At 39.3% G+C, this 17568-nt stretch overlaps 1 protein-coding gene across 1 annotated transcript in view; it reads right to left on the bottom strand.

Moving 5' to 3' along the window:
* Window positions 1-16247, bottom strand: part of NMNAT2 (nicotinamide nucleotide adenylyltransferase 2) — a 119776-nt gene extending 103529 nt beyond the window's left edge. The window contains exon 1 of the mRNA XM_039358563.1: window positions 16024-16247. Within this exon, the coding sequence (XP_039214497.1) occupies window positions 16024-16108 (85 nt within the window). The 5' untranslated portion in view covers window positions 16109-16247. The remainder of the gene's footprint in view (window positions 1-16023) is intronic.
* Between the last annotated feature and the right edge of the window lie 1321 nt (window positions 16248-17568).

Here is a 17568-nt window from a genome sequence, read left to right as displayed (position 1 = left end):
CGCCGATTTCAGCGCTCGCGGAAGTCGCCTTATACGCCGGCATTTACGGTATGTTAAGAAGTCTTTGGAGAGTCCTGAGAGATGTAGGTATGCCCACCCCATTCTGGTCACTGCCAACTGCCATTGCTGCATTTCTCTACCATCACTTTTATCTCAATTACCACTTTGTTTTCTGACTCTCTTTAATATTTGTCATTCCCTCCCAACTTCCAATTCTGTTTTGATACCAGCTTCGCTCCAGGGCCTCAACAAGGTAAAGAAGAGGAAAGCAGACCTGCTGTCTTATTTAAGTTGACATTTAGCTTAATTGCCAAACATAATTACTGTTGTTGTTGTTGTTAATTGTGAAGTCGTGTCCGACCCATCGCGACCCCATGAACAACGTTCCTCCAGGTCTTCCTGTTCTCTACCATCTTCTAATCACTGTTACTCACTTTAAAATAAAGATAACTTTGCCTTAAAGTAGCAGTCCTCCTTCTCCACTTGGCAGTGTATAGAGCAGACATGTCAAACACAAGGCCGGGGGCCGGATGAGGCCCACAAAGTAGTTTCATGTGGCCCGCGAAGCCATCCTGGAAACAGTGAGTGAACGGCCCCCACTGCCTTGGCCCTGGCCCAGGCCGGCTGGGAGCCAATGTACAATTTTGCAGGGGCCATCTATGTTGAAGTGCATTCAGTCTTAGCTCCACAAGGCCGTCTAGAAACAGTGAGGAACCAGCCCCTGCTGCATTGGCCCTGCCCTCTGGCTGCATGCTGGGGAGGTGTCACCCTTTGTGAGAAATGAAGAAATGGACCATGCCTTGGTGCTTGCCCTGGTCCCACCCCCTTCTCCCAGAGATTCTCAGATCTGTCCCACTCCTGCCCAGGCCCCCACAGGCACCCTTGACACGAACGATGTAGAGCTGGCCATGCCCACCCAGTAGGCCATACCCACTCCATCCATGCCCACGCAGTAGGCTGCACCCACCCTGGCCACACCCACCCAGCCCCCCAAGGGCAATAGCAATGCTGAAACGGCCCTCAATGAAATTGAGTTTGACACGCCTGGTATAGAGCATAAATGAGGGATAGTGAACTGGGCTTGTATTGCTTATTTGTTTATTTCAACCACTTCCCATTCCTTGAAGATGAATACATCAGTCAGTTTCAGTAATGCCACTCTATAGGATCTAGTTTGGTCTAAATCATGACAGAGTCTGCATCTTTCCTCTCTAGGCCCATGTCAAGGACAAACTAGCCTTGACAAGAGAGACAGAATCTTGAAATTAGACTGTGCCTAAGCTATACACAATTTCTCTGCTGACTGATAAGAGTGTTGAAAGAAACCAGCAACCACATATAACACATAGCAACTCCCAGATCAGGAAAATACCATTCACCAGTGGCTTTGAATTGACACAATAGTGGAATGATCAGAACTGGCATGTGGGTGAATACCACTTCAATTGTATTTCATTTGGTTTGCAACTCAGTGCCACTCATTGCAAACCAGAAAGAAAAAGGAAAGCTAGCAAAATAAAATCTATTTTTTCCACAATGAAAACAATGCTTTTCCTTAAGAAATTATTCCAGTGGTGATTTTTTTTCAGAATGTTAATCATCTTCATCCATAGCTAGTACAAATAAAGGATTGGTCCCTTGACAATAGTTTCCAAATCCCAGTTGAGGAGTACTGGTCACAGAAATCTACTCTTTCTCTCCACCAATTCTATTATTTTTTCCCTACCAGAAATCTGGCTATCTGACAGCTGTTTTTTTTTAAGCATATGGCTGTATCTACAAAAACATGGAATGAAACAGTGACAGCATGTGACTTACAGCCTATGGGACACCCATGCAAAGCAAAGCTTTTCCGATAATCTTGAAAATCAAAGTAATAGGGCATCATGCATAGTTCTCTAGTGATTTACTGAGAAGTGGGCTGAAGAAGAAATGGAGAAATTCTCATCAGGGAAAGCATCAGCTCTGCATGAATTTTGTATGAATTCATGGCAGAAGCTAGATTAACATGGGCTGGTGGGTTTATTATTTATTTAGTTAAGGGAATATTAAATACTGCTGTGCAAAAGGCGAATTTTAGAATATGAAAGGAAAGAGAGGGAAAAAATAGGTGTTATATTATTCTCTGATGGGAAAGAACTTCCATGAAAGAAAGAGACCGACTGATCGACTGACCGACCAATAGGCAGACAGACAGACAGACAGACAGACAGACAGACAGACAGACAGACAACTGGTCAATACATTCTGAGTAAAACATAGTATCAGCTAACCACAGGTTGAGTTGTCCTAACATCCACCTGTATCACAAAAGTCTTAGGACTTTTGGTTAAAATCTTTCTATATGTTTAATACTTTTTTTTCCATATTACAAATTACAATATGGGGGGTTACAACTGAAAGGGCTGCATCCATGGTTTCGGAGGGGGCATTTGAGACTTGGCTCTGTAAGACGTGTTGTCTGATGAGAAGGATGGGCAGGAAGAGGAGGCAGGTTCACTGAGGTATAAGGGCTTTGGCGTTGATATTTCCAGTTATGGCAGAGCCAATGACTCCATCTGGTTGAGACCATTCCAGCAAGACCCTAGGATGGCTTGCCTGTACCCAGTGACAGCCCCTCAGATTAGGAGGTCCAGCCACCCAGTCCTAAGCAGAGGCATGTGATAGATGTAAGAATGAGAATAGAATTCTGTAGATTGTAGAGACTTCTCAAGAAGCAAGTTTGCAGAAAAGCCAATGCTGAGGAGTAAACTGTCATAGCTGTATATTGGATGAATGGTCAGCTTGGTTTATTTGTAATTTCTCTCTGGGCAAGGAGGGGACTTGAGATTGCCTACAAATTCTCCTGATAGTTGCTCCTCCAGACAGTTGCTCCAGCAGATTTAAAGCTTTGGGAGAGACAGGAATAGCCATCTTGCTCAAACCATGATCAGCGCCTTTAAGGACACTGAATTCACATTATTCCTTTTCTATTCACTTCTGGAAATTACTTGTTAACTAATTTGTAGCTATTAGGAACCTTTGGATTGATATGTTTTACAGCACTGGGTGAGTTTCCTTGAATGTTACTGATATAAATTTTAAATACAAGTTTAAGGACTTCCATTTAAGGACTTGTGGGGAGTATAATGACTCAGTAGTTAAAGACACTGAGCTTATCAGCTGGAAAGCTGACAGCCTGGGTTTAAGACCTGAGGACCACACAATGGGGTGAGCTCCTGTCCTTGCCCCAGCTCCTGCCCACCTAGCAATTCAAAAGCATGCAAATGCAAGTAGATTAATAGGTACAATTTTGGTGGGAAGGTAAATAGTGTTCTGTGCACCTCAGCATACAGTCATGCTGGCCACATGATCATGGAAATGTCTTCAGACAATGCTGGCTCCCTCGGCTAAGAAACAAAAATGAGCATCACCCTATAGAGTTGGACGTGACTGGACAGGGGAAAACTTTACCTTTACCTATTTAGGGACTTAAGAGATCATTTGCTAAAAGAGTTTACATTTATGATGAATGGAGAAAAAAATTACTTTATAGATTTCTTTTCCTTCACTACATAGTTATTTTTCCTTTTATTTTTCTATTATTTTTCTTTTCTGCATCTTCTATTTTTCTTTAGTATGTATAAGTTTTTATCTTCATAATTGTAATTTTTAATAAAATTACTGAAGAGAAAGAGAGATAAGGAATGAGTGGAAGGAAGAGGCTACCACAGAAGAGCAGAACATTTACAAGGAGGGTGGTTTTCTTTTTAGATGCGAGATAACGCTAGAGCAGTGATGGCAAACCTTTTAGAGATCGAGTGCCCAAACTGCAACCCAAAACCTACATATGCATCGTCCGGTGCCGGGTGGGTGTGGCACATTGGCTGGGTGTGGCCCATTGGGGGTGTGCCCCATTGGGTGGGCATGGCTATAGTGGTAACGACAGACTGGGTGGGACTAAAAAGTTCAATCAATCAATTCCAACTTTGTAAGATCTTTTTTCCCCCCCGCAAGAAGTTGAAATTGATTGATTGATTGAACCTTTTTTTTTTTTTTTTTTTGCACACAGCAGCAGAGGCCTAAAGCGAAAAGATTTTATAAAACCCAGCTGAAAGCCTAGGACTGGGGCGACGGTATGCGTACTCACAGAGAGGGCTCTGAGTGCCACCTCTGGCACCAGTGCCATAGGTTCGCCACCACTGCGCTAGAGGGATTTAAAGCTGGAACATATATATTTAGCAGAAATAAAATATATATTTAGAGAAGTAAAAGAATGAGAATGGCTTTGAACATATGGATGAAGAGTTTGTGTATGAATCAAGAACAAATATGAAGGCATCTATAGGGATGGAAAAAGGGAGAAGTATTTCTTCAAATGGTCAGAAATTGCACAGAACTTTAGGCTTTTTATATTACAGCAGATTGGATAAGTATAGATTGATTTCATCTGATTAAAGTTACAGCTTGCTGCACTTTTAACACATCAATGGGATTTTACCTAAATCAACAACCACCTTTGTTTCATTTTTACCATTGGCAACTAAGTGACAATTAAAAAGGGGACTTGGCAAAGTCCAAGATTGTTTTATAGTGGAGAAGAATTTTATTTTTGCTCCCAGTTGGGAAAGAATCTCCCTTTCGTGATGCCATTTGTCATCTTAGAGACTTCTCACACATAAAATGGCAAAATAATTACCCAGAATAGCATTCATACAAATCCAGATGGTTTTCTTTTTTGAAATTGTGTTTTATTTTCCTTCAGCATAAATGTAGGCAGAAATATGTGCACATGCAAAAAACCTCACAGCCATACCATTCATTTTCACACTCTTTGGGCACCCAGTCTGTTTAACATAGAAAGACACCTGTGTGACTGAAATACAGTAGAGTTGTTTGGTGATGTTTGTCACCAAAGAGATTCTAGTTCTCATTTTAGTCACGCTCTTGGATTTAAAATATTAGCAACTGTTTCTTTTTAAAGTATTCCTTCAGATGATATTTATTTTTATGCCTGAAACAATTTTTTTATTTTTTCTTTTCTAATTATCTACAAAGCACTCTGTATATTTGTATCTCATCCTTCCTTCAAGGACCCCAGGAATGGTATCTCAGAATTGGTTTTTTTTTTTCAGTTTAATGTTCATCTAAATAAAATGAGTTGAAAACTGAAGAAAATGGATTTACATCAAGGGAGTCATGATAAAATGCACGAAGCACCACAAAATAATGGAAGACCATCATATCTGTGGGGACGTGTAAATGTTCTATCTTTGATGTCAGATCTCAGAACCCTTTATTTCTTTATTATATTATTATTTTTACTACAGTAATCAAGTAACAAAATGGAATTCTCAACAAGGCCAAGCATTTTCAAGGAATCTATTCCTCCTGCTCCTTTCACCAACAACCAATAAAGTAAAAAAAGAAATCCCACCCAAGCTGATAAAGTCATATTTAAGGCAAAAAGATGTAAAAAATGCTCCACTGTCATTACCAGGAATAATAGAAAATAATGCTCCATTAAAAATCCCAAACTAATAAACTACAGAAACTTGATGTTCAAAACAGAATGCCTCCCATAAGAAGAAATGATGTTCTGAGGAGAATCTCTTAGAGAAATCTTTATTGGCAGGTGGAAATCTTTATTCAGGAGCATTTTTGTCTCCTTTAGAATGCAGCATAATCATCAATTAAAGAATAATTCTGCACTGAAAAGGACATTGTACCATTGTATTCTTGAATATTTATCCTTCAGCAGCAGGATTTTAAAAAAAAGTTTTTCTACCTTGTTGTGAAGAGGGACACAGTGTACACAGCCTAGTTGCTTATACTGCCAAACCTCCAAAGTAAATGCCAATGCACACAACCGGAAGAATCACATACTGTATCTTTTCCTAGATAGTTTCACCAAAGTTTACAGATGTGTGAAATGGGTTACCACATATAAAGGCTCCCACTAGTGTATTTCCCTCCACACATGCACACACAGAGAGATACTCCTCAAATCAAATAAAACACTAGAAGAGATTCAGCCAAACTCACTAGAAAAAACACTGGTTTTTCACATGCAGAAAGAATTGCTTTCACTGAACCAGCATTCAAATAGGTAATTCCATGGACAGATCATAACATTGAGGTCTCAGAAAGTTTATAGTTCTACCTTCTACTTAGTGAAGAATCTTCTAAAGCATTTTGGACAGGCAGCTATCTAGATTCAGTATGAAGACCTCTAGTAAAGGGGAACATATCACTTTATAAGACAGTCCTATTTCACTAGTTAACAGCTTTTGTTCTCCTAATCTGAATATATTTCCTTGTAGTTTCAACCCATTGGTTCTGGTCCTTCTATTTGGGGCAACAGAGAATAATCCACTTCCCCATCTATATCATAGCCCTTCAGATATCTGAAGACTGCTATCATATCTCTCCTCAGTCTTTACCTCTTCAATCTATTTTTACCTAATTCTTTTAACTGCTTGTCTTAGGACAGTTTTCAGTTCCTTTATCATCTGGGTTTTTCTGAATTAATTTTAGCTTGTTGATGCCATTTTTAGATTGAAGGCCCAGGGATATAGTGTTCTACATAGGGCCTAACCAAAGCAGAGAAGAGTGGGACAATTATTTTCCATTATCTGAAATCTGATTCTATTACTTTATACCAAAATTGGTTTTTTAGTAGCTGCATCACGCTGAAATCTCATATTTAACTTCTGATCTCCTGGATTCTAGAACATGCAGATCCTTTTCTTTATACAGCCAAGGGAAGTCTTCTCCATCCTATATCTGTGCCTTTCATTTTCTCCAGGTTAAGTTGCCTCTTATTTGACCATTCTCTTGGCTGTGTCTCTCCACCTTGACTCCCAAGGTTATTTCTACACACCACTACAGGCCTGGAGACTTGGATTGATTTAAATTAGCTAAGAATTTTATCCTCTTCTTATATTCCCCAAGTTGCAGCTTCTTCCTTCCATTAATAGTACAATGATGGTCAACTAGTATTTTATTTCCCTTCAGCTCAAAGGATCCAGTCTCCCCGAAAGTTAAGGTTGACGAGGCTTTGTCAGGTAGCTGAGGATTGTCTTCAAAAATGAGAATCTGTTTCTGAACTCCAATGGCACTGGATGCCTCCTAATATTCTTGCTTTGCTGGGACATGCACTTGCCACTTATCTTCTGGTTTGTGTTCTTGGAATTCACTTCCTTTTCCGTCCTCTTGAGGAGCTTCACCAATCCTGTTGAACAACTTCTCACACTCCCTGATATGTTCCAGTGTGGAAACTCTCTCCGCAACCTTGCATTTCTAGCATGTACGGTATAGTTGAATTCAGAACAAAGTTTCTTTCACTGTTCATACTGCTTGAAGTTGACTGAATTCTCCCACAAAAGACTCCTGTTTGCTTTTCTTGTTCATTGATCAATGTATAATTCCCTGGTTGTTTTTTTTTAAAGTGCACTTACATTATTTTTAATATGTGTATGGAAGCTACAAAGAAACATGGAGTTTCCTCAGAAGCAGTTACATCACAGAATGACAAAAACCTCTGCTAAATAAATATTTAACCACATTTAGTGTTTTAAAGGGGCATAAATAGCTCTTGCAATGTCTAATCTCCTTACAGGTGGTAAACAATACCTGGTATCATATTATTTTTAGATATAACGTAAAAAGAACAAAACATATATTTATTTTGCCATCCATCTAGTTTATAGTAGTTGATTGAATCATGCAATCAGGATTTATGCTATAATATTTGCAATGTACAATTCTCAATGCTACTTCAGTTTTAATTCAGAAAAACACTGATGGGGAAGAACATAATAATTATTTGTGCTATTTTTAAGCTTCCACTGGCAGTTCTGCTGGTGGTATTCACATCTTTTCTTCATTTATTTAATTCAAGCAGGAAAGCAAAAGGAAAGAACAAATTAACACTTATTCATTAATCTGCTTAATTCAGTTCACTTGCAGAAATTAGAGATTTTTTTTTCTTTTTGGACTTCTGACTGAAAAACTTCTAATGTGAATTACTATGGACATTTAATGGTCTTCTCAATGCTAGCAATTTGCAAAATAATCCTATCATGGGGTTGTACTCTAAGTAGTCAGACCTGGTGATTTCTAAGAAAAAAAAATTGTGGCTTGGTGACTAATAGTAAAACCAAGCAAGAAGCTGTTTCTTTTACCTTAGATTAGAGATTACCAGGATTTTAATCCTATGCACAATTACCTGAGGAACACATACTTGCTTAACTTAATGAGTGTTACTGTTGAGTAGACATATGTTTGGACTGTCACACTGGTACATGGAAATGGGAAGACTAGTAAAAAATAACTTTTTAAAACTCAATAAATATTGCAAATTTATTCACTAATTGTCCTAAAGTTTGAAAATATATCAGGAAGTAATTTATGCAATTTGTAGGTTGCGTAAAGAATGGTAAATACAGTTATCTCTTTCATTATATGGAAGCTCCCACACTGAACACATGTAACATGACAGAAGCAGAGTATCTAATATATTATTAATAAAACACTGTTGATTATATTGGCAACACTAACATAATGTTAATTATATCTACACCTATTTATCTTATATCTCTTTACATAAGGGGACACATCTTTGTTAAAGATTTGTAAGATTGTATTAGATAATATATGATGATGCTGCTATCTGTTCAATCATGTCCAATTCACAGTGATTCTATGGATTGGGCCTCCCCACATTTTCCATTTTTTTTTTATGGATACTTTCAGTTGTTTTATACTCTGGCTGGTATCGGCTTTGATGGTGTTTAGCCACTGTGGCTTTTGGCCTCCTCATTTCCTTTTACTGCTGACTATTCTAAGCGTAACTGCTTTTTCCAGTGAGTTTGAGCACATCACTTGGCCAAAAAAATAAGGTAGAATTTTGTGATTTTGCCTTCCAATGATACATCTGATTTTATACACTCCAGTACTCGCTTGTTTGTCTCCTTTGTTTTCCAAGGAGCCTACTCCAACACCACAGCTTGAACAAGTTGATTTTCCTCTTGTCTAATTTTTTTTCATGGTCCAAGGTAACTGGACTATAGGTAACTATGGGAAACACAATAATGCAGACTAATCCTTTTTGTATGAGGTAAGCTCTTGGTCATTTAATTTCTATACCTGGCAAGGTTATTACTGTGGATGAAGTTAGTAGGAATTGTGCTTCAGAACTGAAAAAAGTCAGAATTCTACTCAAGATAGAGATAGATGTTTAAAGAAGTTTGGTGTGACATCAACTTATCCTTCCTGTTGGTGGAAAGTTCAGTTTATACTTATTAAAACAATTACTTGAATTCTAACTGGTTGAAAAAGAGCATAAAATATGTGCATATGAGAACTCAGCTAATAATACATCATTTTAAAAGTAATTATTTCTATCAGTGTGGATTAAGGGAAAAAAGGTATAGCAAAATAATTTAATTGGCATTTCAGAATAATGAGTACAATTCAGCTAGTTCACATATGCATACTTATCAAAGGAAATCATACTGCATCATACTAGGAATTATAATTGGAATAATTCCAGATTTCAACTATTCTACATTTGCTTGCTCATTACTCAATGACTTCAATATCTAGCAAGGATTTACAGATGTAAATGAGTCACACCAATCTAGAATCACATCACATTTCAAGCAAAAGCTCTTTTTTTCAATGAAATCATGACTCAGGACTATTTTTGGCAAAGGCCTCAAAGTCATATTTTGTGTATACACTTTGCAACAAAAGATCCTAGATTCTGTGTAGGGGGCAGGGCCTCTGAAATCATTACATTGGACCAGACCTTTATTAGAGACTTTGCTCCCTCTGATCAGTACTATACTATACCCTATAACAGTGGTGGCTAACCTATGGCACGGGTGCCAGAGGGGCACTCAGAGCCTCTCTGTGGGCACACGTGCTATTGCCCCAGCCTTGCCTCTCCCCGTGACCCCCTCCTGTCCAGCAGCCCCCCTGAAGGAGAGTCGCCCTCGAGCATGGCCCACATGGAGCAGCGCAGCCAAGGACATGGCAGCCAGGCAGCGTAGACAAGACTCTGCCCTCACACCCCATCATGCAGTTGATACTACAGGATGCGGGCAGAGGGTGTGGCCACTATAGCACTGCTGGGCTGCCTGGGCGATCTGTGGCGGGCCCTGGAGGCGATGAGTGGTCTTGTGGGCGGCCGGGATGGGGGATGGGGGGCAGAGCAGGGGTGGAGCAGGGAGGTGGAGTGGGGGCAGGGCCAGTTTTTGGGCACTCAGTCTCTAAAAGGTTCTCCATCACTGTCCTGTAAGAATATAGAGAGTAGGGTATAAGACTATAAGAGTAGGCTAGAGAGATTAATTACCTAATTCATTATACATAATGTTCTCATTATTTATTAGACTTTTATATAGCCTTAATCAAAAATAAGTAGCTTACAACTCAATAAATACACATAATTACAAATAAAACAATAAACAGTAACAAAATGTATGTATCCTACTATAATTATCTCACCCTAACATACAACGTTCATGGTACTGCATCTCATTCAGGACAACACATTCCAGCCTTCCAAAATAACTAGATCTTGACTAGCCTTTAAGAGAAAAGGGGCCATTCTTGCCTCTGGGTAAAACTGTTCCAAAGAAAATGTTTCATGCATCATGTTCTAGTACGTAATGCAACAACTTAAAACATTTTTCTTCAACCACAGAAATCATTATAATTGATGGAATAAAAGTACAGAATAGTACCAATGTCAGTTGTAAATGTTAATTCAGAAAGCAGTACAATAATTACAGGCAGATTTAGAAATGTATATGCCAATACTATTGTCAATACTATTGTTATAGCTACCAGATACTGCTACTACTAACAGTACTTTATTAAATTTATATTCTGCTCAACCTAATTAATATTATACATCAGATTTTTATATCCATGACCTGTCTCAAGCTCCATACTTCAAATGATATTCTCTTGCTAAAAAGGAAAAATAGAGCACTACATATTTGCCTTTTACTGCAGTCATTTATTGTCATAATATATGGAATATAAATAAATACTACAAAAATATTTATAGGTTCACAGATAATGCTTTCATAGACACCCTTATTTTATAGTGTTATTACAGAAAGCAAAAGTGGCACCTCTCTTGGATACAATTGTGCAAAAGTGCAGAATGAAGCAAGCTCATGTGATATATTGAAAATTATTAAAATAACATATCCCAAAGAGACAGCTATGCTGCCACAAAAACAAATGTTCTGCTGTTCAAAGGCTTAAGAAAGATAGCACAATAAAGGAAGCGATATATATTATCAGTTCTCATTTCTCCATATATATTTTTTTATCCTAATCCAAAAAAACAAGTAACAGAAAAGGAAAAACGAGGTCCTGGGACACTGAATGGTGAAACCTAACAATTTTATTTCAGAATAGCTTTTGAGCAGAAGCAATGTTTCTGCAACAGTACCATTACACTTTCACAGATCTCAAGCAGGACATTGCTTCTTCTCTTATCCTTCTAATAGTTACTTCAATTCATAAAATGTGCCAGTCTCCATGTGATATTAACAAAAAAGTCTCATCAATGTGTCCTCACAGAAATGTATCCTTTTAAAACCAAGTGTTCCACTTCCATTTTTTCTTAAAAATAAATTCTCTATCTTTTAAGATCATAAAACAAGGAACATTGCAAACATCTTCATCATCATCAGTCAGAAATACTTCAATTTGTACTCCTGCACTAAGCAGAAACTGGTCATTCCTAAATCTACATTTCTATGATTTTATCTCTTCTTTTCCTTTTTTTAAAAATTTCCTAGCACAGGGGTTCTCAACCTTGGCAACTTTAAGCTGGCTGAGGAATTCTGGGAGTTGTAGTCCACAAGTTTTAAAATTGCCAAGGTTGAGAACCCCTGTCCTAGCATCTTCTCCCAGTGCAGGGTCTACTTATTTTTCAGAGTGTGTGACAAAAATTGACTCACTGGCTTGTTACTGAAGCCCGATGTCATGGGCTGAGAGACAGTGAGTGGCCCAAAGTCACCCATGTAGCTTTGATGCCTAAGGCAGGACCAAAACTCTTAGTTCTTGGTTTCTTGGTGTCTTCACTACTAGATCAAATTGGCTCTCCTCTCATACTCATTGCTGGAGCTGTGATTTCATTATACACCAATCTCTTGCACATTATCTTCACATTTCGTTAAAATGTGGTCATATCTAATATTACCATAATTCTAAACATAGTAGTAACAACAATAGCAACAACATCTAACATTTGTATACTGCTTTTGTTCCTTGCGTTGGGCATGATTTATTTAGTTGAATTCCATATAATACAATAAATCAGAATTATTATCCATAATTCATAGCATATTCCATCACTATTATGCTTCAGTTTAAGTATAAAACTGTTGTTCTGAACAGAGAAATGTTTGCAGATATACACATATGTATATGTTTAAGCAACATACTATCCAAATGTTGATGATATGGAAACAAAAAAGACAAGGAAGGAAGGGAGAAAGTTTCATAGGAACAACCTATTTGGGTAGCTGAAAAATCTAAATTTTACAATGAAATACATGCCCATTCCATTATTATTAATTTCAATTTTAAGATGTATATGATGACTGGTATCAGAAAGGATGCTAATTACTTTGAACAAAATAATAATATCACCAATCAAATTATGTGGAATTAAAAAGACAACATTCAGTGCTAGAGCCACCTTCAGTTACGCCTTTAAACATGTGGGATTTTTTCTGCCTGAAGAAAAATGATGTTTCTTACATGCGCCTAAACATGAATCTCAAATCTAATGGATAAATAGGCATTCCAAAGTTTGAAGGAATAATAAGAAATGATAATAGTCAAGGAGTTTAAGGGACAGAGGGAAGTGTCACAGTCTAGAAAAGAATAAAATTAAGCACAAGGGAGAAATACATTTGGTTCAAATTGCAAGATAGAAAGAAAGAAAGAAAGAAAGAAAGAAAGAAAGAAAGAAAGAAAGAAAGAAAGAAAGAAAGAAAGGAGGGAGGGAGGGAGGGAGGGAGGGAGGGAGGGAGGGAGGGAGGGAGGGAGGGAGGAAGGCAGGCTAGATTTCACCTGGGATAATTTCAATGGGTAATATTAAAATTTGATTGATATAATAGATGCCTATTTACTTAGCCACTTTGTTCTGGTGGTTCTCCATTTCCATTATTATCTGGTCCTCAAGGACAATTCTAGAGATTCTTGAATTATATGACAACCATTCTCTGCACATAAGCAATTGATTGCTCATTCCAGTAAGACAAAGCTGAACTGTGGATAGCAGGTTATATTGGCAAATGAGCAGGCAAGGATTTACAAATATTTGGGCTCAGGACTTCATATAAATAATTGTGCAGTAAATGTGGACCAGACTTTTTCCCCACTTTGCTGACAGGTGGAAAATCAAAGGATTATTCAGAAAGAATATTGGCTTCCTTTCTTTCCTTGTACACAAATATTGACATCACAATAATACCGCATGCACTTTAAAGAGAAAGAGAGCATGCAGATGTGAAATCCTTTATGAGAGGTTGCATTAAATGAGGAAAAAATGGAAATAAAAGTATCTACAAGCTCAGCAGGCTCCTGGCAGAATAAAGGGGAAAGAGAATGAGTTTTTAGTTTTGATTATGCTCTATTGTCCAATCAACACATATATTACTAGACTCATGCAGATCTATTTTAACTGCAGAGCACAATTAGCATAGATTGGTGTATGAAATAAAAATATTCCTATTTTTGCTCCTGAAGTTGAAAATACATTACAAAACGTATTACAAAAGAGCATCCTTCATACATAATGAAGTAGAAAAATCTTATAAGGTTGATACAAAATTAGTTTTTAACTTACACAGTATATGCATTACTTTTAAAGTATTCTTTCCTATAATTTGGTTGATAATGTCATCTTCTGGCTCTATTAAATGTTCCACTTAAATTAGAGTCTAGAATGCAGTTTTCTAAAAATAACATTTACCTCTAAAGTTAAAATGGGGCGGGAAAGATATGAATAGCTTTTCCTGAGTGTTAAATACCCTGTGCTGGGTTATAATAGCACAATTCCTTTACTAAGTTGTCTTTGCAAATGTTATTGAAAGGAGACACCACTTTTCAGTGATGTACAATAGCTGATCTTATGAACTAAGTGCACTTAAATATTTATTTTCAATCATTATACCTCATCAAAACATCAATCTCTAAACTCCCTGATATTGATAGGTGAGGACTATGGTTTACTATTCTTCCAGAGAAGCCATTTCAGCACTGGGAGCTGCGGACAGCAAACAATCTTAACTATTCTGCCAAAGCATATTAACAGCCATTATAATCCATTACCTTATACAGAACAGACCTTGAATGATGGTCACAAATCACATGGATTTTGTACTCCACTTCATTAGCATGGATTAGCTCCACTTGCCACCACACGTGCAAATATATAATGAGGGAAAAACCGAGTGAAGAAAATTGATGCCTTGAACCAATACTTTTTCATTCTTTCCTCTCAAATTGCATATACTAATAATACGGGAGAATATTTGTAGCTCAGGGTTGACATGAGGGGTCATTGGTGCTCTCTGGACTTGCTTGTTTTCTTGCAAAGGTTTCACTACCCAAATTAGATAATGTTGTCAGTGCTAGCACTGATGATGTTACTTAGTTTGGGTAATGAAATGTCTGCAAGAAAACAAGCAAGCTCAGAGAGCATCAAGGACCTCTCAAATTGCATATACATTAGCATGTATGGCCAGTAAACGTATGAGATTGAGACTATTGTTTATACACAAAATCCAAGTATGTATTCCAAAATGCAACTTTAATGATGGTTATATTTGGCAACAGCTGCTACTCCATCCAAATTAGACAAGACAAGATACAAACAATACACTGAAATTTTCTTCTGAGATTGTGTCCTAAAAGTATAGCTAACCTTCAGATGTACTATCAGTACAAGAAAATATTTCCTCATCTCTTTCCTTCATACCTCAGAGCTCCAAAATGCTCCCTCCCATAACTAGTACAATAAAATTACTTCCTGTGATGAAGTACACAATTGTGTTTACAGCCATTTCATGCATAACAGACACAGTGCAGAGGCACAGCACAAATATCTTAATGAATGGAAACCAGAAGTGCAACAAATCCTGCTTTTCAAATCTAAGGATCCTACAGTCAGGCTTTTCAGAGAGCAGTGTTGGATTGAAAACTCCTGGCAAAGTCCACCCAGAGAGGCAAAGCAGAGCTTCTCGGTGAAATGCACATTACAGTAAATGGGGGCTTTACCCCCCACTCATGCCATATTGGCGTGGAGGGGGGGTGTTGAAGCAGTTCAATTCTTGCCTCCCCCCCTTCCCTGTCCATTTCTGCGTCAGAAGCAGGTGCCCAGGTAGCGAGGCTGACATTTTCCCAAGGAGAAGGACTCCCTGAACAACCGCCCCATAAAGGCCTCCCCCTTCTCTGACAACCACCCACCCTTCCCTTGGCTACTAGACAAGGCTACTCCTCAGTTTTTCTGCGTAGAGCCATCTGCCATCCCCGCCCCTCATCCAACCCTTCCTCTAGCTACTCCACCCGCCTTGAACCCTTCTGGAGAGGCTCCCCCAGCCCCTCCCCTGCCTTGCGCCCATCCTAGGGTAGTGCTCGGGTGGGACTAAAGACCCTCCGGTCTGCTCCTCCTCCCCCTCCTCCTCTCTGACTCCTCTCCTAAGTGTTCTCCAAACAGCCCCCGCTATTATTTAGATCGATACGAGCCGCCGCCCCTCCCCTCCCCGCAGGGAAAGCAACAGCAAAACGCCGCGCAACACCTCTCGGATCTTCTCTGTCCTCGCTCCACCTAGTCTTAGCAGCTTCGCTGCCGTTCCAGGACCCACCGAGGAAGCGTCCCGAAGCGCGCCCCCCCCCCCCCCCACACACACACAGGGTCCCCGAGCCACCCCATTCAAGCGCACTTGTCAAGTAAACACCGGGCGAGACCAGCTGAACGGGCTGAGCACAGGGCGGGGAACTCACCAAACATCTGAATGTGGCCTTTGGTGATGGGGTTGAAGCTGCCGCAGGACAGCAAGATAACGTGGGTTTTGGTGGTTTCGGTCATGGTGGCGTCTGCTTGGTTTGGCGCTTCCTTCGGAATTCCGCTCGCGCGGCGCAGCCTCTCCTCTCCTTTTTGTGTGTGTGTCTCAATGTGTCTGCAGAGGCAGGGGAGGCGAAGAGCTCCCAGACGCAAGCAGCGTCATTCTCCCCCCCCCCCCCCGCCGCCGCGCGCGCTCAGTTTTAACGCCTTCAGCGCCAGCCGGAGTTTACTTAACTCTGGGACACCTCCGGGGCACCTCAGCTCTTCAGGCAGAGCTAAAGCGGATGGTGGAATTTGCACACATGCACCCGGATATTGGGATCATCAGTGGCACTTTGTTTTGCCCGGAAAGAAGATGAATATGTACTTAGCTCCCATATTCTGGTGGAGACAATCCACAACAATGACTTACAATAAAGCCGATTATATTTCCCATTTTTATCCTCTTATTTGAACAGAAGTATAACGGGGGAGGGAGCCATTGCTAATGTTTACAGTCTTAGAATCTCAATCCTGCAGCTTTCCGGGCAAATCCATGTAGTTCTACACTGAAGGAAGGAAGGAAGGAAGGAAGGAAGGAAGGAAGGAAGGAAGGAAGGAAGGAAGGAAGGAAGGAAGGAAGGAATGGGCAGTTTAAATCCTTTTTCATTCATGATGGTATCCCTAAGGCCACCTCCAGTGAGGATGAGCCAAATCCCAGGCACAGTGCTGCATTTTGTACCTTGCAGCATCTCATCTTAAAAGAACAAATAGAGGTCTGAGACATCACACACAAGCAAGGCCAGATGACAAAGAAAAACAAACCCCATCAAGGGAAGAGATCTAAATATGATTCTGCTGTTAAAACTATATCAAGTACATTGATATACCACCATCAATAATTTTTCTCATTGTACTTATCTGCTGACCTGATGAATTTAGGTTGACTACTGTAATGGTTATAGTATTTCAATTCTAAATTTAATAATCTGCAGCTACTATTGTCTCCTTGTAGTTTGTGCTAGAGGACAAATAGGCTAGCTTCTATGGAGTTTTCCTTTGTCAGAATTAACCAGGCTTACCTTTGCTTAGTTTCTGCAAGGTAAGGTGGCCCAGGTAAGGTTAACTGGCTATTGTCTCCTATTGAGAATTTGATATATGTGCATGTGTGATTGGTGTGCTTTGATTATATGCCATCAGGTTGCTACTGACTCATAAGGGCCACCTAAGTAGACCCTCTTTATAATCTGTCCCCAGCCTGGCCATTGAGTTCTCCCAAAAGGGCACTTGTATTTATTATAATTGAGTCTGCTGGTAGCCCTCTTTTTCTCTTCCTGCTTTTCCCAGTATTATAGACTTATCAAGAAAACTAGATCTGTGCAAAATGTGTCTAAAATATAATAAATTGAGCCGGAACATTTATGTCTCAAGTGAGAACTCTGGACTGATTTGTTCTACAATCCGTTTGTTTTCCTGGGTATTTAAGATATTCTCAGGAGTCTTCT

The sequence above is a fragment of the Crotalus tigris genome, unplaced genomic scaffold (assembly GCF_016545835.1).
Source record: "Crotalus tigris isolate CLP2741 ecotype Arizona unplaced genomic scaffold, ASM1654583v1 scf7180000019024.823168, whole genome shotgun sequence".
Taxonomy (NCBI): Eukaryota; Metazoa; Chordata; class Lepidosauria; order Squamata; family Viperidae; genus Crotalus; species Crotalus tigris.
This window is presented reverse-complemented; position numbering and strand designations above follow the sequence as displayed.